General features: G+C 35.1%; 1 protein-coding gene across 3 annotated transcripts in view; it reads left to right on the top strand.

The window, feature by feature from the left end:
- LOC101890172 (electroneutral sodium bicarbonate exchanger 1) overlaps positions 1–22,284 on the top strand; it is a 111,347-nt gene that overhangs the window by 80,198 nt on the left and 8,865 nt on the right. For all 3 annotated transcript variants that reach the window (XM_059121208.1, XM_059121210.1, XM_059121209.1), the window contains 8 exons: positions 1,888–1,994; positions 11,414–11,548; positions 11,719–12,192; positions 16,077–16,244; positions 17,005–17,236; positions 18,940–19,750; positions 19,811–19,945; positions 20,014–20,516. In XM_059121208.1, the coding sequence (XP_058977191.1) occupies positions 1,888–1,994; positions 11,414–11,548; positions 11,719–12,192; positions 16,077–16,244; positions 17,005–17,236; positions 18,940–19,750; positions 19,811–19,945; positions 20,014–20,516 (2,565 nt within the window). The remainder of the gene's footprint in view (positions 1–1,887; positions 1,995–11,413; positions 11,549–11,718; positions 12,193–16,076; positions 16,245–17,004; positions 17,237–18,939; positions 19,751–19,810; positions 19,946–20,013; positions 20,517–22,284) is intronic.

Here is a 22,284-nt window from a genome sequence, read left to right on the forward strand (position 1 = left end):
GCCCTTATATGGGGGCTATATGAAGGCGTGGACCTGCACGGACAATTTTCTGTCATAGGCTGTAGTATCCATTACGAACTTCAAATAACAAATGAAACATTTCCGGTGCATAATGTCGCTAAATTCATCAAAATACCAAAAAAGGGAGGTACCGTTATATGGAGGCTACACGAAGATGTGGACCTGCACAAACAATTTTCTGTCATAGGCAGTAGTACCCATTACGAACTTTAAATGCGGAATTTTAAAGAATTCCGGTAAATAATGTCGCTAAAATCATCAAATAACCGAAAAAAGGGAGGTACCGTTATATGGAGGCTACACGAAGGCGTGGACCCGCACAGACAATTTTCTGTCATAGGCTGTAGCATCCGTTACGAACTTCAAATACCAAATTTGAAACAATTTTTGTGAATAATGTCGCTAAAATCACCAAAATACCGAAAAAGGGAGGCATCGTTATATGGAGGCTACACGAAGACTTGAACCTGCACAGACAATTTTCTGTCATAGGCTGTAGTATCCATTATGAACTTCAGATATCAAATTTGAAACATTTCCGGTTCATAATGTCGCTTAAATCGCCAAAATACCGAAAAAATGGGAGGTACCGTTATATGGAGGCTACACGAAGACGTGGACCTGCACAGACAATTTTCTGTCATAGGCTGTAGCATCCGTTACGAACTTCAAATACCAAATTTGAAACAATTCTGGTGAATAATAGCGCTAAAATCATCAAAATGCCAAAAAAGGGAGGTATGATTGTATTGGGGCTATACCAAAACGAGGACTTACATGACCCATTTTCAATACCAAAAGACCTGAAAACATAATATACATTTGAGTAAAATTGTATCAACCTAATTCATTTCGTTCGGAAGCTAGAGTGATTTCCACAAATGGACAGACTACCGGACATCGCTAAATTGACTTTGTGGGGTCTAAAATATATATTTCGAGGTGTTACAAACGGAGTGACAAACATGATGTATCCTCCATACTATGGTAGAGGGTATAAAAAGTGGCTCCCCAGCTATATTAATATTGCAAACATTATAAGCTCTTCTTTTATTATTTACTTGTTAATCAGAACAATCGAACAAACAAAAGGAACGATTAAAAATTAAAAAATTCAATAAAATGTTTATAAAGCCAAAGGAAAAATTGAAATCGTTGAACTAGTTCCACATAAGCAAAAGAAGAAGGTGCTTGCTCCAATCAGTGAACGAAATTGTTCAACTCCATTCGAAAGCTCTTTAAACATCGCCCTCTAGACAATAAAACCTCACTGATATTGTCTTACAAATCTAAGTAGAACTTTTTCAAAATTTGTTAAATATTTTATTGTAGCCTAGTGTAATGGTGGCCATACAATGTGTTGGCATTAACTAATCCATTACGAATTTATGACAACGTCACACCAAGTGAATATCTACAACCGTTCATAATACCGACAGATTATGGTCTTAACATGGCAAACCTTGTTAATTTATACTTTGTTTTTGCTATTTATTAAACCAAACAACAACAAATAGTAATGTTTATATAATTTATATTATTTAAATCACCCTAACAACTCCTCCCACTCCTCAGAATATTACAAAAAAAAGAAATACAAATAAATATTTATTTATTCAAAAGGGCGTTAATAGTCTTAAGCCTATAATTTTAAACATTTACACTTTGTTTATTCTGTGATTATCGAATGCCGCAGATAATTTATTCGCAATGAAATTTGTAAAATTTGTTTATGGAAAAGTTTATTTAAGTAATTAGTAATTATTTTTTGTATGTATGAGTGATTGAGTGTTTTTTATAAAGTAAATATTTATTGTAGACATCATTGATTAATGTTTTTTTCTTTTCACATTTATCTATTTACAGACCCTGGACCATGCATACTTCCAGCGGTGATGATGAGGCCTCCAAGGACCCTCGCATAATAGGTGATCAGGATTTTAGTCAACAGTATACAGAAAATGATTTTGAAGGTAAGCTAAAGTTTTATTAAATTTACTTCGATACAGAAATCTAAAAATAACTTTATTAGAAAAGGTATTATTTATTGATGATCTATAAGGTTATGAAATGAAAGTTATTAAACCGACAAAAACAAATTATAGAATGTATACCCAAAATAGTTGGAGGACCTTATGATCATATTCAAAAAGTTAATCCAAAATAAACTAAAAAGAATTGCCGAAAATTACATTTTGGCGCCCAATTTGTTAGCGATAGTTTTGATTTATTCCACAAATTATTCGGGTTGAACTTCATCCTTTATGCAAAATATTATCGATGAGGCACATTTGAAACATCGTTTCATGTTTTGGTATTGACGTCATATAATGTTAAGCCATGTTTCAAATATTTCTCAGGGTTTTGAAATTAAATTGACCATAACTTAGTAGTATTTGGGGTTCTCCCAACGTTATGTATTTTGAAGGGGTTGACCACACTGGACTTAGATCCCGTACGAAATCGTTCCACGTCCTATATGAAATATTTGAAAAATGTTGCCAAGCCCTTTAAATGACTTAAAGCAGGGGGTACCTATGGGCCTACATTGAAATTTACTGCGAAGAGATGGTCTACGCCGTGCCATACAAGCCAAGACTTTAGAAATCGCTAAACCAGTTGATATAGTTTTATAAAAACAAGTAAAACAATATCAGTCGGTTTTTCCGACAGTTGTATACCTCATATCAGATTTCTGGTTGAGAGAAATATTTAGGTATAGCAATATTTAGGTAAGCAAGTTGTAAAGAATCGCCGACTTGTTTCGCAAGCTATGACAGATCTGAGCATTGAAAATTGTGACCCCTTATGTGAAATACTAGAAGGGGTTGGCCGATATATATCATCTTCACAATAGATCTTGTGTTAGCAAAAATATTTGGATGAGTGACATTTGAAGAGAGTTGGATGCTTATTAAGATTTCTTTGAACGTTTTGTTTTTCAAAATCTTGAATCCTATGTGGGGAGGAACCAGATACCAGGAATGGTCCGATCTCTACAATCTTTATAAGAGATCTTGTATTGGCGGAAAAATTTAGATGTACCAAGTCTGAATGGAATCGGATGTTAATTTCGCGTTTTATGAGCTTCCTGGATACTCAAAATTTAGATCCTTTGTGCGGGAGGTACCAGACCTTGAGTTAATAAGAATATAGTGTTATGTGTAATTTGAAGAGAACCGGATGCTTGTTTCGGATTTTATGATCGCTTTGGTTATTCAAAACTTTGACTCTTTGTGGGGGGAGATACCAGAAGGAATGGTCGAATCTCTACCATCTTTATAACAGATCTTGGGTTAACAAAAATTTTGTGATGTGTGTTAATTGAAGACAATCGGCCGCTTACATCACATTTTATAAGAGTTATAAGGAGGTGGACCGATTTTGCCAATCTCCGAACTCGATCTAAGTTTGACAAAAATATTACGATGTACCAAGTTTAGATCATATCGGATACTCCCTATGAGAGTTATCGCACCAGCCAGCCAGACAAACGGTCATCGCTAGATCGACTCCAAATGTCCTGAAACGGATTTGGTCCAAAGAGACCTAGCGTCTAAAACCGATGAGGCACGTTTTGGCCGTATCAAATGATATATATACCCTCCTAGCTATATGGCTGAGGGTATAAAAATATACCTATATTGAAAAATGTTTGTAAGTACATTTTTTGGATCATAAGAATTCAAAATATCAAAAATTGGCAAACTTAGGTGTAAAATATGGCTAAAACGTAAAAAATACATGAAATCAGGGGGTTTCCTTATGCAGGGGCTCTATACCAAAAAATGGATCCAATGACCCATTTTTATATAAGTGTTCACAGGTCTTTAGTAAATATTGCGAAATTTATCCCTTTGTATATAGTTATACCAACAATCTAAAAAAATGCACTAAGAACCCATAACTTTTCTGGGGTTTAGATATAAAAATCGAGTACTATCCAATCTACTTGGAATTTTCAGCAATACAGACTGACTTTGGATATTGAAATTATAAGAAAATTTGCAGGGATTTCGAAAAAAGCCGAATTTGTCGAGAATAAAAAAGGTTTTTTATAAACTAAAAAATGATAATATTTTGAGGTATATATTAGGTATTAGGTATTCAAGTTTCTTTTATTCAAAGACACACAATAAAATTTGGTGTAGAATATTTCTTCTTATAACACTTTCCCCAAAAATGATGTATTAAGAAAGAAGAATGGGAACGTGTTAAATTGACAGTAAATATAGACCAAACAGAACTCTACTTTCATAATTCTCCGGGGTTTTCCTTTAATTATGGAAATTTTTGAAATTTGTTGCACAGTGTTATTTATAATTCTAACGCATCGCTCGATCTGTCTAAACTTTAAATTTTTATATTTTACATTTGATTTTTTTCATTTGAGCACCTATCAGTTAATAAGAGCAGTAGTTCAAAATGCATGTTTTTTTCATTTTCTTACTATTATTAAAAATTTTTTGGTTAACCACAACTTACTTGTGTTCAAATCTATTACACCAATCTTGTGTCACAAAATTAAATCGAGGACAACAACGACAACACCACATTTTTCGATCACTTAACTGTAAACTGTTAACAATTATGCGTGAATGAAATATTTGCGTGGCATTTTTCATTAAAATTTTTCGAAAACAACCACGAAAAAATTTAATTAATTTCGATGTTGTTGTTGTTGGACCAGTTTGGGCAACTAGCCTTGGATTTTCAATGTCGTTATGTAAATACATACACACACACACACACATACATACACACAGAGCAGCAGTTAAGAGTGGAAATTCTTTGAAAATAAACGCAAAATATGAAGAAGAAAAATTAAATTGTTAGAAAATATGAATTTGATATTTATAGCATACAAATTAATCAAATGTTCAATTAATATTAGCTATGTTTAACAAAGCTATGCAAACACGAGAGCCAATAAATATTTCCAAAAAGGAAATGATTCGGTCATAAATAACTTGTCAATCACAATTATGTGGTGATATTAATTACAAATATTTATGTCAACAAATAATGAGAGGCCAAATTTGTTGTTTGTTTTATGGTCGAGGGGGGGAGAGTGGAGGAGGAGGAAATCCACATTTTTGTAAACAAATACAGTCATGGCCTGCAGCCATGGGAGTGAAAATGGAAAATTATTTGCATAAAATTGAAAGGAAATATAACTCCTGTGGCAGATATTGAAATTTTTGATGAAAGAGAATTTAGTTAAGATGGGCAAAATATTGAAAGAGAAATCCTAAACAGAATTTTTATTATCAGCAATATGGCTAGAGAGGGTATAAAACAGTTTTATACGATTAGAGAGAATATATGTTATTTGATACGACCAACACGTGCCTCTTCGAAATAATGGTTTTAGACACTAGGCATAGACAAATGAAAATATAGACAACGAAATGCTCTCACCGTTTATCTTCGAAAAAAATCGAATCAGCAGATGTCGTCTATATCGTTTCAGGGGTTTGAGTGGGAATATTGAAGTCACTCATTTCTAAAACGTTAAAAATAACAAAAACTGTAGGATATTTGTCAGTTGGAAATTGTTCCATAATAAAATAAATGTGAAAATTACGAGATGACATCAAAAAATTCCGGAATAATCAAGTGAAATTCTTGAAAAACGATGAAATGTGTTTTCGAAGTCGAGTGGCTTGAATGCGTAAATGAGCATGTTGACTATGCAAAACATGATGAGAGCCACCTGGAAAAAAATACCAAACTAACTTTTCGTTGTCTATATCTTAATTTGTCTATGCACTAGGTCTCTTTGGATCAAATCCGTTTCAGGAGATTTGGAGTAGATCTAACGATGTTCGTACCGTCCGTCTGCCTCTTAATCTGGCTGGGTGTGTGCACGATAACTCTCGAATGGAGTATCCGTTTCAGTTCAAACTTGTTACATCCAAATATTATTGTCAAACTTCGATCAAGTTCGAAGATGGGCAATATAGCTCCACTCTTTCTGATACCTCCCCCACAAAAAATCGAAATTTTAAAAAATATATATTTCAGAAAGAGAAAGGATAATCTGATTTTGCTTCAACTTTGCAAACCCTAATATTTGTATCAGTACTAGATCAAGTACGAAAATGGACAAAATTGGTCGACTCCATCCAGTACCTCCCCCACAAAGGTCAAAACTTTGAATAATTATGACTCTTATAAAATGTGATGTAAGTGTCCGATTCTCTTCAAATTACACACACCACAATATTTTTATTAACCCAAGGTCTGATGTGAAGGTAGAATATATCGGTCCATTCCTTCTGGTACCTTCCTCACAAAGGGTCAAAATTTTGAATAACCAAAACAATCATAAAATCCGAAATTAACATCCGATTCCATTCGGACTTTGCACATCTCAATATTTCTATCAACCCAAGATCTGTTATAAAGATGGTAGATATCAGACCAATCCTCCAGGTACCTTTCCCAAAAAGGATCAAAATTTTGAATATCCATGAACCCCATATAACGAGAAATTAACATCCGATTCCATTCAGTATTGGTACATTTCAATATTTCTAACAATACTAGATCTGTTATAAAGATGGTAGAGATTGAACCATTCCTTCTAGTAGCTCCCCCACAAAGGGTCAAAGTTTGGAATAACCAGAACGATTAAAAAATCCGAAATAAGCATTCCGTTCTCTTCATATTTAACATATCCCATTATTCTACTAACAAAAGATCTGCTCTGAAGATGGGATATATCGGTCCACTCCTTCTGGTACCTCCCTCACAAAGGATCAAAATTTTAAATTACCAAAAACGATCATAAAACTCGAAATTAACATCCAATCCCATTCGGACTTGGCACATCTCAATATTTCTATCAACACAAGATCTGTTATCAAGATGGTAGAGATTAAATCATTCCTTCTTGCACCTCCCACACAAGGGGTCAAGGTTTGGAATAACCAAAACGATTATAAAATCCGAAATAACTTCTCTTCATACTACCCACATCCCATTATTTCCACTAACACAAGATATGCTGTAAATATGACATATATCAGTCCATTCCTCAAAGCTCATAAAATGCAAAATTAACATCCGATTCCATTCAGACTTGGTACATCCCAATATTTCCATCAATACAAAATCTGTTATAAATATGGTAGGGATCGGATCATTTCTTCTCTTCAAATTTCGCACATCCAAATATTTTTGCTAACACAAGATCTGTTGTGAAGATGATATATATCTGCGACCTGCTTCCGATACCTCACCCACAAAGGGTAACAATTGTCAATACTTCTGTCTGTCATAACTTGTGAGGCAAGTAAGCGATTCTTTACAATTTGCTATATCTAAATATTTCTCAATTAACCAGAAACCTGAGATGAATATGGAATAAATCGGAATTTATGATTTCGCATAAAACTGGATGTAAATGCAAGATTTTCTTGCCATAACAATTTGATATGAAAATGGAATACTTCATTCGACTATATCTGGTACCTCACGCAGATTTTATGATTTTCTAAAAATCTTTACATATCTTATATAAAGTGAAGGAAGTAGCCTGGCACGTCCCAATATTTATGTCATATTTATTTTGCTCCGATAAAAAATGGTCAATATTAGCCCATTCCTAATCCATAGAGGGTCAACAATTTGAATAACCATAACAGAGGTAAAAATATATTTAAATCATCGAACATTGGCTGAGGGTATACATCTGTCGTCAAAACCGACTGATACCTTTTAAATAGTTTACTTAATCCAAAATATAACCAAAGTTAGCTCAAAAATTATTTTATAGAAACATTTGTTGAAAATTATTCGTATATGTCCACTTATTGATGTTTTACTCATGACGGACAATAAGAGACATCAACGCTAGAGAGAGGTAAGCAGGGTGTCTCAATTTTATTACTCTCTGAATACATTGTTTTTCCAATGGCTCAGATTGTATGTGTGGAGAGAACTATGCTCGATGAGAGCACGTGGGCCTAGCTTAAATTTGTCTAGCCCAGGTCTTAGATTGTTAACAGATCAAATTATTTAAATAAATAAATAATTAACATCTTAAACGTGAATTTGTGTTTTTTTTATCAAAACTAAGAGAAAAAAGTTAAAGAATCACAACAATCTTCGCTTGTAAAATTAATCAAGAGAATAAAGCTTTTTGTTTATATTTATTTTTCCCTTCCTAAAAATGAATTTCATTCATTAAAATTTGGGTTTGGTGGGCGGCTATCATCATTAGCCGTTCGTTCGTTGGTTCGTTTCACTATCACCCAACGACTAATCACAAAATAAATATTGTAAATTCGCTTTTATTGCTCTTAAGAGTTGTACAACAATTCAAACGTTTATATTTATCTATGGGACAGCTGTGAAACGTTTAACACAAAAGGCAAATCTACCGAGTTGCGTAGAGGTGGCGTCAGGTAGTCTATGACGAAAATTAAATAAAAGCCAACTGCAATAAAACAAATTAACTGCCATGCAAATTGTCTAAATAAATACAAATTGAAAATATTTTTAAATAATTAATTGTGCGGAAATTGTTTTAAAAATATCAAATTGCTTATAATAGGAACTGAAGGTGCAAAATAGAAAATATGATATAAATAGAAACATAAAATTTTTAATTATGTATTATATTTTAATTATGGGCAGCATGTGTGTTTTTAACCCACTAGCGGATATTTGAAGCTTAATCTGGTATTAACTAATTGGGAAATAATTGGATTATACTGGATAGCACCGGACACAGTATCAATGTCGCAAGAACTAATTTTCGTATATTTAGAAATATTTTTGGACGACAAAAACATGAATGTCTAGTGAAAAAATAAATTTCAAAAACTTCTGTGGTCTTTTTTCTGTATTTTTCCATTCACTTGATTACAAATGGATAAAGATATTCATATATATTGACAAATTAAAAGCAGTAAAGAATATCTTAAATTTGGGCGGGACCGACTTTATGATACCCTACACCACTTTGCTAATTAAGTAGAGCTCCACATAACAATTTAAAGTTTTTTTTTTATGGGAGAATTCAATCGTACACGCTATGATTATAATTTAAAGTTCAAAGGACTAAATATGCCGAAGCATTTGTATCTTTTAAATTCGGATTTTTATTGCCCATTTGGTGCACAATAATTTTAAAATCGGATAAAGATATATATGGGAGCTATATCCAAATCTGAACCGATCTCCATAAAATTTAGCAAAGATATTTCTAAGCTGTATTTGATATATTTCCCTGAATATCGTTGTTACGGAATGCATATTACGGCTGTGGGTAACAAATATAACAAATCGGATAAACAATATATATGGGAGCAATAGCTATATCTGAACCTATCTTCACCAAATTTGACATACTAGTTTCTCGACTCAATTCGGTCGTAAGTTCCAAATTCCATCCCATTTGGACAAATACTAGACGTTTGGTGCACAATAAATGGTAAATCGAACGAAGTTATATATGGGAGCTATATCCAAATCTGAAACGATCTCGATAAAATTTAGTAAATTTATTTCTGAGCTGTATTTGCTATATTTCCCCAAATATTGTTGTTACAGAGTGCATATTACGGCTGCGGAGGACAAAAATGACAAATCGGATGAATAATATATATGGGAGTTATAGCTATATCTGAACCGATTTCGATCAAATTTGGCATACTTATTTTCAGGCCTAATTTGGTTGTATATGCAAAATTCCATACTATTCGGGCTGATATTACACGTTTGGTGCACAATAAAAGGCAAATCGGACGAAGATATATATGGGAGCTATATCTAAATTTTGACCGATTATCTCTAATTTCACTAGGGTTCGTCCTTGATGATCTGTGCAAAATTTCATCTGAATAGGGCAATAAATGCGAACTGTACTATGTTTTCAAAAATACATGGACAGACGGACATGCATAATCGACTCAGAATGTGATTCTATGCAGATCATCAAAAGGAACTATGGGTCTATCTCGTTTCCTTTTGCCGGTTACAAAGAAATTCACAAAGACATAATACCCTGACCACCTTGTGGTGTAGGGTATAAATACGAGGAATATTTTGCTCGGAAATGTTAACCCACAAACTGGTCAACAAAAGGGCCTTTTTGGTCCTTTTTGAAAAATATGGTTAAAAACTTCCTTTAAGCGGGATCGTAGCAGGTTAAAATATCCTACAAAATAATTTGTCATAAAATTCTAATATAGGTCCTAGAATACATTAAAAGTTTTAATCTGACCTAAACGCCAGGAATTCGTATATATTAAGAAGACAATTTATGGTTAAAGCCGTACTTCTTGGGAGTTTGTGCAAAAATCTCCAACAAAGCATCATTTTAGAAGGACGATGTAAAGAACAAAAATGTTCTTCATCAAATTTCACTATGAGTTACCAAAGAAAATAAATCTCTATTTCCACTGCATATTAAATAAATAATTGCATCAATGCTCCCCCAAAAAAGAAAATATTCCAATTTTTTTGACATGTTTTCCTCGGACTTTTTTCGAGTTGACGCTTGAAAGTAACATAAAATTACGTTGTAAGCGAAAGGTATCAAGGGAAGAAATATTCTACATAAAATTTCACTATAAATCTCAGAAGAAACCCTATATCCAAGTATAATATTTTTTAAGAAAATTAAATACGAAATATATGTATTACAAGTGGAAATTATGCCTTTTTAACTTTTAATTTAACACGTATTCAATCCTAGTCAAATTCTCGCCTTATACTTCATTTTTTGGCAAAAGTGTCAAAGTAGGAATTATTCTAGATCAAATTTTATTGTGAGTCTCTGAACAAAAGAAATTGGTATTCCTAATAAGTACCATAAAAATGGCGTGAGTCTTTGTTAATCAAAAACCTTGTTTATTTCGGAAAATTTTATAACAAATTTTCGCTGGAAAATTTCTGATAATTTCAATAGCCAGTCTGGGTTGTGAAAAATGCCAAGTGGACTTGATAGTACTTGTTCCTAGATCAAAACCCCAAAAAATTTCTGGATTAATAGGCCAAAGGTTGTTAAGGACCTTATATTGAAGACCGTCCACCTGACTTCTTAATATTGAAAACTCCTACAGCTCTTTTACAGAGATAATTTTTATATGGAAATTTTCTTACAGAATTTTTCTTAGAGAGACAGGAGAACCTCCTAATATTTTATATATTAAAATTTTCCACAATGTCTCAATTTTATCTAAGAAATTCTGCAGGTCGATCGAAAATCTTCTACTCGTAAAAAATCGAAATTTGCGAAAGGTTTAACATATTTCAGGTTACCTCTTTATTTCTCAAAACATTTAATTTCCATTTTTAATTTTGAATTAATTGTTTTGTTTATTAGTCATGATTTTAACATTTAACATTTTTATTTATTTATTATTTTTTTTTGCAGGACATCGGGCCCATTCAGTCTATGTAGGTGTACATGTACCGGGTGGACGTCGCCATTCGCAAAGAAGGCGCAAACATCATCATGGCAAAAGTGATAGCAGCGGAGATGAGAGGCAGCCGGAAGTTGAAAGACCGGGTGAGTCAAAATATAAATAAAAATAGAATTTTATAAAAAACATTCGACAACTGGCCGTTGACATGCAACAAAAACATCGTTGACAAATAAAAACTTGAAATTCTCACTGAAATGAGAAACAATTAACTACTCCAACTAAACATAAACATATTTCCTCCCTCCCATTCTAGTTACCCCACCCGCCCAACGGGTACAATTCATATTGGGTGAGGATGCCGACGATGGCACCCACGTCTCCCATCCCCTATTCTCGGAATACTTAACCCTAGTTAAGGAAGGTGACGAAATCGAATGGAAAGAAACCGCCAGATGGATAAAATTCGAAGAGGATGTTGAAGAGGGCGGCAATCGTTGGTCTAAGCCGCATGTGGCCACATTATCGTTGCACTCCCTGTTCGAACTGAGAACCCTGCTGTTAAACGGCTCTGTGATACTGGACATGGAGGCGAACAGCTTGGAACTGATAGCCGATTTGGTTTGTGAGAATATGGTTAATGCCCGCACATTACCGGCCGACTCAAGGGATAAAGTTAAGGATGCTCTGCTGCGGCGTCATCGTCATCAGCACGAATACAACAAGAAGACAAAATTGCCGATAATACGTTCGCTGGCCGACATTGGACGGAATCATTCATCATCGAAAAGTAAGTTTTTGGCACAAAAGAAAACTAAGTAAAAAAATAACTTTTATGGAAATATTTTTGCAATAAAATCTGTAATTAATCATGCCATGGAAAGTTTCGAAATTGAACACAAAGAGAGAGAGAAAGGGGAAAGTTTGTTGAAAGGAAGCCATCAACAGTTTATTTTTTAATTCGAAAGAGCTGCTAAGAGAGTAGCTGTTTTTGGGAGTAGCAGTCAGTGATTTTTGGCGAGGTTCAACAGGAAAATATTTCATATGAAGGGAAACTGAGTTAAAGGCCCAGATATGAGAAATAATTTGCTCTTCTCTTCCATTATCACAGATTATGTTTTATGTAACTGAAATTTGACTTTGGCTTTTACCCAGTTGAAAAGAGAACCCCTCTCTCTCTTTGTGTTCAAACCCATCAACATTGTCATAACATCATAAAAGTGTCCATCTCTGATCCAAATCATTGTGTAAAGAAAATTCGAGCAGGAGAGTGAGTAGTATTCTTACTCCCTGAACTATTTTTATGTTCTGTAAACTTCATTGTCCTATATTTATCTCTCTCTCCCCCAACCCAACATTAACATTTCTATCTCATTACCTCGTATCAAGCCAAGAAAAATTCTCAGAGTTCCTAACATGTTTATAAAAGTCACGTTTAACACATGGATCTATGGAAATTAGTAGACAACGTAACGTAAGATTAGTCCGTAGCGCTATTGGTAATATACAGTTTACACTATGTAACATAGGGTTCTCCCAAGAAAAAAAACCGAAGTGATCTGCGGAAGAGTAATAGAAAAATAAGAAGATGATATAGGAAGTCAGCTGCTGCAAAATAGATGACATCCGAAGTAATCCACCGTAGAGTTGATGACATCCGAAGGCATCTACAGTAGAGTAGATGACATCCGAAATCAGCTACGGTAGAGTAGAGTAGGCATCAAAAGTCATCTACTGTGGAGAAGATGACATCCGAATTTATCTACTGCAGAGTAGATAACATCCGAAGTCATCTACTGTAGAGTAGTTGACTTCCGAAGTCATCTACTGTCGAGTAGATCCGTACGAAGTCATCAGCTATACAGTAAATTACATACGAAGTCATCTAATGTACAGTAGATTGCATCCGATGTCATCTACGGTATAGTAGATGACATCCGATGATATCTGAAGTCATCTACTACAGTGTAGCTGACATCCGAATGCATCTACTATAGAGTATATGACATCCGGAGTCATCTACTGTGGAGTAGAAGGCATCCGAACTCATCTACGGTAGAGTAGGTGACATGTGAAGTCATCTACAGTAGAGTAGATGACGTATTAAGTCATCTACTGTCGAGTAGATGACATCCAAAGTCATCTACTGTAGAGTAGATGACATCCAAAGTCATCTACTGTAGAGTAGATGTCCTCTGAAGTCATCTACTGTAGAGTAGATGTCTTCCGAAGTCATCTACTGTAGAGTAGATGTCTTCCGAAGTCATCTACTGTAAAGTAGATGATCTCCAAAGACATCTGGTAGATGTCATACGAATGATTAAAAATGGAAAAATCCCCTAAGCAATGTTACATAGTGTCTTATTTGTATATGTAGATTTTTTTTTAAATACAGGGCCTTCTTTAACACACACATGCACACAAACTGAATACTAATTCAATGTTAATATGTATAAGATTTACATGCCTCTACCAATTCATTGCATGTGAATGTGTCCTCAATAGAACTTGATGGCAGCAATCCGCTCTATGCATCGACATCGACGCCTTACTATGCCAGCAGTAAGGATCAGCGAGGTTGTTATCTTGCTGTGCCCACAGGTAGAGCAATGTTAACTCTAATCCTTCTCTCACCTTTTAATATTTTAGTTAATTATCAGTATTTTGTTGTTGTATTCAGTTACCATTCATATGTAAAGCAAAACAACAGCATAGTACTTAAATGCCAAGATACCTGTAAAAAATATGTTTCCTTCATTTCTTTTAAAGCACCTTGTATAGCTAGGAAAGCAAAGAACCACCCAAGGAAATGTAGCGACATAATTTCCCACATACGGTTCTAGAGTAGGCTATTTAATTCCCTACTTCACAAAAAAAAACATTTGCCATCCGCCACATTCACCACCACCACCACCCACGCCACCTGCAGCAGCAGCACATTTCTTCCTCTTCATAAAATTTTTGTTTCGAAAATCACATCATCCGTTGTCGTTTCAAATGAATTTGAAAGAAAACCACAAATTGTATTTTATTATAAAAATGCTCCTTATATGCTTCCTTCCTTCCTCAATTATTATTAACTTAATAGCTGAACTTGGTCATATTGGTGTAACCACTTGGTTCCATGCCGGCTCCTCCTCACATTCGCCACACGGTTCACACGGATACGGGGCAGCCAACAAACGTAAAGAAGGTTTTGTCGTGTTGTTTCTTTTTTAAAAGAATATTAGAGCCCAATACTGTGATAAAAAATAATCATAGCCAAACTAAAAATGTGTTTACTCTCTCTCCCCTAATTCTCTAAAAACTCTAATGTCTTTGATACGCTCTTTAAAAAAAGTACTTTTAAAGAGAATATATTTTGATATCTTTTTTCTCAATTCACATCATTCGGATATGTATGTTGTACTACAACTTGTCTTGTTATTTTCTCCTCCTTTTTTCTCTCTCACTCTCTCTCCGTGTTATTGATATAATTGTGTGCTGAGCGTAATTCTCTTCTTCACAGTTTTTTCTCTTAATGATACTACCATACGCAAAATTCCTTTACACTTTTTAATGTTTATTTCAATTTATCTGATAGATGGGTCATTCCACATAGATTATTTTAAAATATATTTTAAAAAATGAGCATAAATTTGGTTTGAATTAAAATTATTTATAAAAAATATAATAAAATTTAATTAAATCGTTTTGAGTACTAATTAAATGTTAATAGAAACAAATAAATAATGGAGATTTCAACAAGGAAGGCTTATAAACGAATTTAAAAGATGTACACCATCAATGTCATCTGCTGTAAAATAGATAACTTACGAAGATATCTCAGGTAGTACAGATGATGTCATATACTGTAGAGTAAATGGTTTACAAAGTCATATACAGAAGAGTAGATGGCTTAGGAAGCCATATACAGAAGAGTAGATGGCTTACGAAGTCCTCTACTGTAGAGTAGATGGCTTACGAAATCATCTACTGTAGAGTAAATGACTCACGAAGTCATCTACTGTAGAGTATAAGACTCACGAAGTCATCTACTGTAGAATAGAAGACTCAAGAAGTCATCTACTGTAGAGTAGATGACTCACAAAGTCATCTACTGCAGAGCAGATGGTTTACGCAGTCATCTACTGCAGAGTAGATGACTCACGAAGTTATCTACTACAGAGTAGGTGGCGTACGAAGTCATCTATTGCAGAGTAGATGAATCACGAAGTCATCTGCTGTGGAGTAGATAACTTACGAAGTCATCTACTGTGGAGTAGATGACTCAGGAAGGCGTCTACTGTCGATAACATGACTCACGAAGTCATCTACTGAAGAGCAGATGGCTTACGAAGTCTTCTACTGTGGAGTAGATAACTTACGAAGTAATCTACTGTGGAGTAGATGACTCACAAAGTCGAAATCGTCTACTGTAGAGTAGATGTCATAGCAGGTCATTCACTCTATCTATGGTTGACTTACGAAGTCATCTACTCTATAGTAATTTGGAGAATGGATGACCATCTGCATTGAGGCGGCTTAGTCCATTTCATACCTTGTTGAAAGTTCCTTTGCAGAAATTAAATACCTTTGGCAACCTCTCCCCTTTCTCTTTGCTCTCTTTCTATGTCACTCCCTCGCTCTCTCTCTCTCACTATTTTTTCGTCTAACTAAATGAATCAATTCTAGTGGAAGAGCATCATAGCGCTTCATCGGCACCGGGTTTAATGACAGCAACATCACCCAGTTCCTTGACAACCACTAACGGTTCGAATGGAAACAAAAGCGATGATAATACAATGGGTGGACGATTTTTAACCGTACCGAAACCCCAAAAGAATCATACTTTGACAAATGGTAAAGAACTTTAAGGCCGTAATAATAAAAAAAAAATATGTTCAGTTTATGATTTTAGTAGAAGACGACAACACACAATTTCTCTTTCTCTCTGTAATGTAAATGAATCGTTTTTTGAATGAAACATTTGTAAAGATTCTCTTCCCGAATTGGTTCCTTACAATATCAGTGCATGAATGTTTTCTTAGAGATAAATTATTGTATCTCAAAAATGTTTTTTTTTAGTTAAGAGAATGTCAATGTGTCTCACAAGGTTTTTATTCTCTCTTGAATACTTCTCAGCAAAATCTCCCAATGGAAAATCATTAATCTTTACTCTCTCATATTCATCTCTCACGCCAAAACGGACTCACATAAAACAATCTCATCATTAACTCCATCTTTCTTCAGCACCCCCTCTCACCTACACCACCCTTCACGTAAATGTGCGTTATTTTTACACTTCACCCTAAAAGCATGCACTATAAATATTTTTATTTTGTAGTGAGTTTTTTTTAATAACTTTTTTTATTCACTTTTTATTTAATTTTCTTTTATGATTTCCACTCAACTGTAATCTGCACCCCACCCTTCGTTGCCCAACCACCTACCTTAATTTTTTTTGCTTAAACCACTGAATTTGATGATTTTGATTTGTAATTTTGATGTTGTCCGGTAATGTTGTTTGTAAATTGTTGAAATTTGTAATTTTTTGAAAAACTTAAAACTAAAGAAAAAGCTAAAAAATTACGTAAAAATAATAAAATGCCTGTTATAACAGAGGACATGATCAAGAGTCCCAGCAGTCAGTCAATGCAGCGGAACAGCAGCGGCAATGATCTGAGTGATCATCGAGCCAACATGAATTTCATGAGGAAAATCCCTCCCGGTGCAGAGGCCAGTAATATTCTGGTGGGTGAGGTGGATTTCCTGGAAAAGCCATTGGCCGGCTTTATTCGTTTGAAAGATGCCGCCATAATGGGTGATCTCACAGAGGTTCCGGTGCCCACAAGGTAAGAATTTATTATTTAGACAAAGAAGAATTTTAAAAGCTCTTTTATTTACAAAAAAAAAAATAAATAAATAAATAAAAGCTCTGTAATGCCCTCTAAGCTCTCTTGTGTAGAATAGACCTTCAGGATGACTTGTATATAAAATTTTCAAAAGTCCATCTGTTTGTAGATCTTCAGAAAGTTTTCTGTGTACAGGGTTGCCCATATTCGACGGACCCATCTGGCAACGCCATAACTTTTCACATCGCTTAATGACATACCGCGTTTGAAGTGTCAGTCCAAGCAGATTTTTACCATGAAACAATACACGCCACGCGAGCGCTTAAATAGTTGAAATTTACATTTAAGTCAATTGTGAAAACTCAACGTGCTTTTAAAACATTAAAAAATGTGAGAAGTGCGCCTTCTAAGAACACCATTAAGCGTCTATACGAAAAATGTTCGACTGGTAAGGCTCTTTCTAATCCGAAGAGACCATATAAAAGTCGACCAAGGCGATCGGCCGAGCATATCGCTGCCGTACGAGCCAGTGTTGAGAGGTCCCCAAGAACATCCCAAAAAGCCATTCTCAGCAGTTGGGCATCGCTCGGTCCACTTTACAACGGATTATTCGCATTAATTTGCATTTGTTCCCGTACAAAATTCAATTGACGCAAAGAATGTTGCCTGCGGACAAGCCTCGTCGATTGGAATGGGCCCAAAGGGCCCAAAGGTCCGTCGAATATGGGCAACCCAACCTTAACAATAATACTTTCTTTGTACATAAGAGACCTTCCAAAGCTCTTCTGTGTACGGAAGATCTTGAGAAGCTTGTTTGTTAATGAAACACCTCTTTCTATGAAGCTCTTTTGTGTACCGAAAACTTTCAAAAGTTATCCTTTGAGTAAAAGCAAAAGCTCCTTTTTCCTTTGAAAAATGACCTTCAAATTCGCGTCCATGGATAAAAGATCTTTAAAAAATATGCAGTGGAGAACATGAGCTTAAAAGCGCGACTATGTATAAGAGACATTCAAAAGCTAAAGGCAAAAAGCGAAAACTTTTTTAAACATAGAAGACCTTATGAAGTTCTTGTGCGTACAAAAGGCCTTCGAAAACTCCCCTACGTATATAAGAACCTTTAAAGTTTTTTTGATAAATGAAGACCTACAAAAGCTTTTCCAAAGCTTCTACGACTTTATAAGGCATTCTCCATTGGAACACCTAGAAAAACTCGTCTGTGTATAAAACACCTTAGAATGATCTTCTTTGTATTGTAGACCCTCAAAAAAATGCAAAAATACCTTCGAAAAATCTTCTTAATATTGATGACCTATAGAAGGTCTTCTGAAGAGAGAAAACTTTTAAAAGCCCTTTTGGAAGATCTTCGAAAAGCCCTCTGTGCTTAGAAGACCTTAAAAAGATTTTCTTTGTGCATATTACCCTATACATATCCTCTGTGTATAAACCCGTATTAAGAGGTATTTTTTGTACAAAAACCTACAAAAGCTCTTCTGGTATTTGAAAAGCCGTCTGTGCATAGAAAAGCTTTAAAAGCTCGTCTAAGTACAGAAAACTTATTTATATAGAGGGCCTTTGTATGGCAAACCGCTTCCTTTAGTAGACCTCTATAAGTTCTATTGTGTATAGGAAGCCCTCAAAAGGTACTCTGAGTATTATCTCCCTCTCACATATCTCTCACTCTCTTCTGTCTCCCCTCTACACAGATTCATTTTCGTTCTATTGGGCCCGCCCGGCAGTCAAAGTAATTTCCATGAAATTGGTCGTGCCATGGCCACCCTAATGTCGGATGAAATCTTCCATGAAGTTGCCTATCGTGCACGCAAGCGTGATCATTTGTTGGCCGGTATCGATGAATTCTTGGATGCCGTAACAGTACTACCACCCGGCGAATGGGATCCAGCAATACGTATTGAACCACCAGCAGCTGTGCCATCTCAAGAGATACGTAAACGCCCACCCGAAGCACCCAAAGAGGAAATCGACGAAGAGGAATTGGAGGCAAAGCTCCGTGAAGAATCTGGTCTATCGCGATCGGGTCGCTTGTTTGGTGGCCTGGTGAACGATGTCAAACGTAAAGCGCCATTTTATATATCCGATTTTACAGAGGCTTTCTCCATGCAGTGCATAGCCTCGTGGATATTTTTATACTTTGCTTGCCTATCGCCCATCATTACCTTTGGCGGTCTGCTGTCACAGGCAACGGGTAAAAACATGGCTGCCATGGAATCGTTGGTATCTGGTTTTGTATGCGGTATTGGTTATGGCTTCTTTTCGGGCCAACCCCTCACGATTTTGGGTTCAACGGGACCGGTGCTGGTATTCGAAACAATTGTCTATGAGTTTTGCCTGAAACAGGGTTGGGATTATATGACATTCCGCTTTTGGATTGGCACCTGGATAGCTGTGATTTTGTTGATCCTGACCGCTGTGGATGCCAGTGCATTGGTGTGCTACATCACCCGGTTTACAGAGGAGAATTTCGCCACCCTTATAGCATTTATATTTATAATGAAGGTAAGTGCTAGCTACCAGCATTAAATGGCGCCCAAGCATAATATTTCTATACAATTTTAGGCTGTTGAAAATGTTTTGAAAATTGGCAAAACATATCCCGTGCACAATGAGATATATGATTGTGTGTGTACACCGCCAGTGGGCAGTAATGCCACCATTTTGGAATATGCCAAATTTAATAAGGATTATTGTGCGGTAAGTATTGTGTTTTTTTATTTTTGGTTAAATTTTGAGAAAAATATTAATTTTGTGCGTAATTGCAGGTAAACAATGGCACCCTTGTCGGCATGGATTGTGAACAACCTGATACCTCTAATATATTCCTCATGTCTGTGTTATTGTTCTTGGGCACGTTTATCATTTCGACCATTTTGAAAGACTTCAAAACGGCTCGATTCTTCCCCACCATTGTTCGCCAATACATTAGTGATTTCTCCGTTATCATTGCCATCTTCAGTATGTCGGCCTTCGATTATTTCATGAAAATCGAAACACCCAAATTGGAGGTACCCCACGAACTGAAACCCACCTTGCCCACACGTGATTGGCTCATCCCACCATTCACAGAAAACAATCCAGCCTGGTCAACGGTTGCAGCTGTCATCCCAGCGTTGTTGGGTACAATTCTCATATTTATGGATCAACAAATTACCGCTGTCATCATCAATCGTAAGGAGAATAAATTGCGCAAGGGTTGCGGCTATCATTTGGATTTGTTTGTGCTATCCATTTTGATACAAATTTGCAGTATTATGGGATTGCCATGGTAAGTGGGAAAACAAAGATGATTGATATTTTTAATTATTCTTGCCCTTGGAAACACAAATAAGGGAAATTGAATAGATAGCTTTTTATAATGTCAAGAGAAGAGGTCTAAAAAAGTCTAAAGACCTTCAACATATAGACATTGGTATTCCTTAGATACAATTCTGTCAAATAACGAATATGTGTTTCAGTGAACCCTACTGAGTGTAGCGTATGAATTATTTTTCAATAATTTAATTTAGATTTTAGTAAGTGGCGCCCAACGTAGGGTTTCAATAATATTGTTTTAAATAGTGGCTGGCATTTGCCACGAATGTATTGAATTAATCCTTATTCAACCATTTAATTAAGTTTCTAGCAAATGGCGCCCAACGTAGGATTTTAATAATATTTTTCTAAATGTCATTTGTAAATGTACATCAGTTATGCAGCTGTCTATAGAATTTCCAATGTTACTAAATGACGTGGGACAAATTGTAAATGAAATTGCTTTAGATTAATTTGGAACCCCATAAATAGCTCTTAAAGAGAAGCCATGTCTAATTAAATTTGTTTTAAAAAATGGCGCCTAACGTGGAAAGTCGGATAAATAATAATCGCAGAAATTTTCCATTTGTGGTACTATATGATACGTTTTTCCTATTAATGGCGCCCAACGTTCAAATTAAGAAGATTTAAAAGTAAATGTTTGAGAGATGTGAGAGAAGGGATTATTGCATATCCTGTAAAAATAGACAAATAATATTTGTTGTTCCGCTTCAATGTTTGCTGCTTATGGTTACTCTGTTAGAGTTTAATAAGTGTAGCTTGTTTATCTGTTCGTACAACAGAGATTTCTCGTTTTTACTCTCCCAAAAGAAGTTAGGAGAAGTAAAACTCCACAAATTTATTTTAGTTAAATTTATTTAGGTTGGATATATGCGCCCAATGGAAAATCATAGATAATGAAATTTTTATGTGTTCGTTTTTAACAAATGGCGCCCAATGTAGGTCCCAAAAAATACATTCCGTCACATCTGACAACAGAATTCCGTTTTTTCCAATATTTTTAAATGGCGCCCAACGTTTAACCTGAACGAAGTTTAGGAAATTGTTTACTTTTGTTAAGATCGGAGCTCCGAAAGGGGAACCAAATCTATTTTGATTAGTTTTAATTTAATTTTTTTCGCCCAAAGCGTGGATCTGATAGCAAAAACATTGAAATAATGATTGAAATATATCATTTTTAGTATTGCGGAAATTGGGAACTATGTCGTCTTCTTTTTCAATTTCATGAATGGCGCCCAATGTACGTCCTTAACATTATTTCGAAAAATATTTTATGTCAAATTTGTTCAGTTAGACATGGCTTCCAAATATGGCACCCAATGTGTGAGTCTTGTAAAATATTTTGAAATAATGATTGAAGTTTCCCATTAGTTATTCAATATGCATTTAACCGCAGATTTCGGCTTTCACTTGACAATGCTTACAACGTTAAATCTGAAGTTAATGGTTTAAGAAGTTTAAAACAACTTGTTTAAAGATTTTCTGCTAGTTTTGGCGGAATAAATGACTTATTGTCTCTTGATAAAGTTCTGTAGTTAAAAGTCTGATTCTAGATGGGCGCCACATAGTCCTATTATTCACGGTGCTCAAAAGAATATTGTTTGAGCCTAGCGGCTAAAAATAATATTTTTAAAGCTCTTAATCTTGAATCTAGAATCAGGCTTTTAACTACAGAATTTTATCAATAGACAATAAGTCATTTATCTACACCAGCGATCTTA

Source organism: Musca domestica, unplaced genomic scaffold (genome assembly GCF_030504385.1).
Source record: "Musca domestica strain aabys unplaced genomic scaffold, Musca_domestica.polishedcontigs.V.1.1 19, whole genome shotgun sequence".
Classification (NCBI taxonomy): Eukaryota; Metazoa; Arthropoda; class Insecta; order Diptera; family Muscidae; genus Musca; species Musca domestica.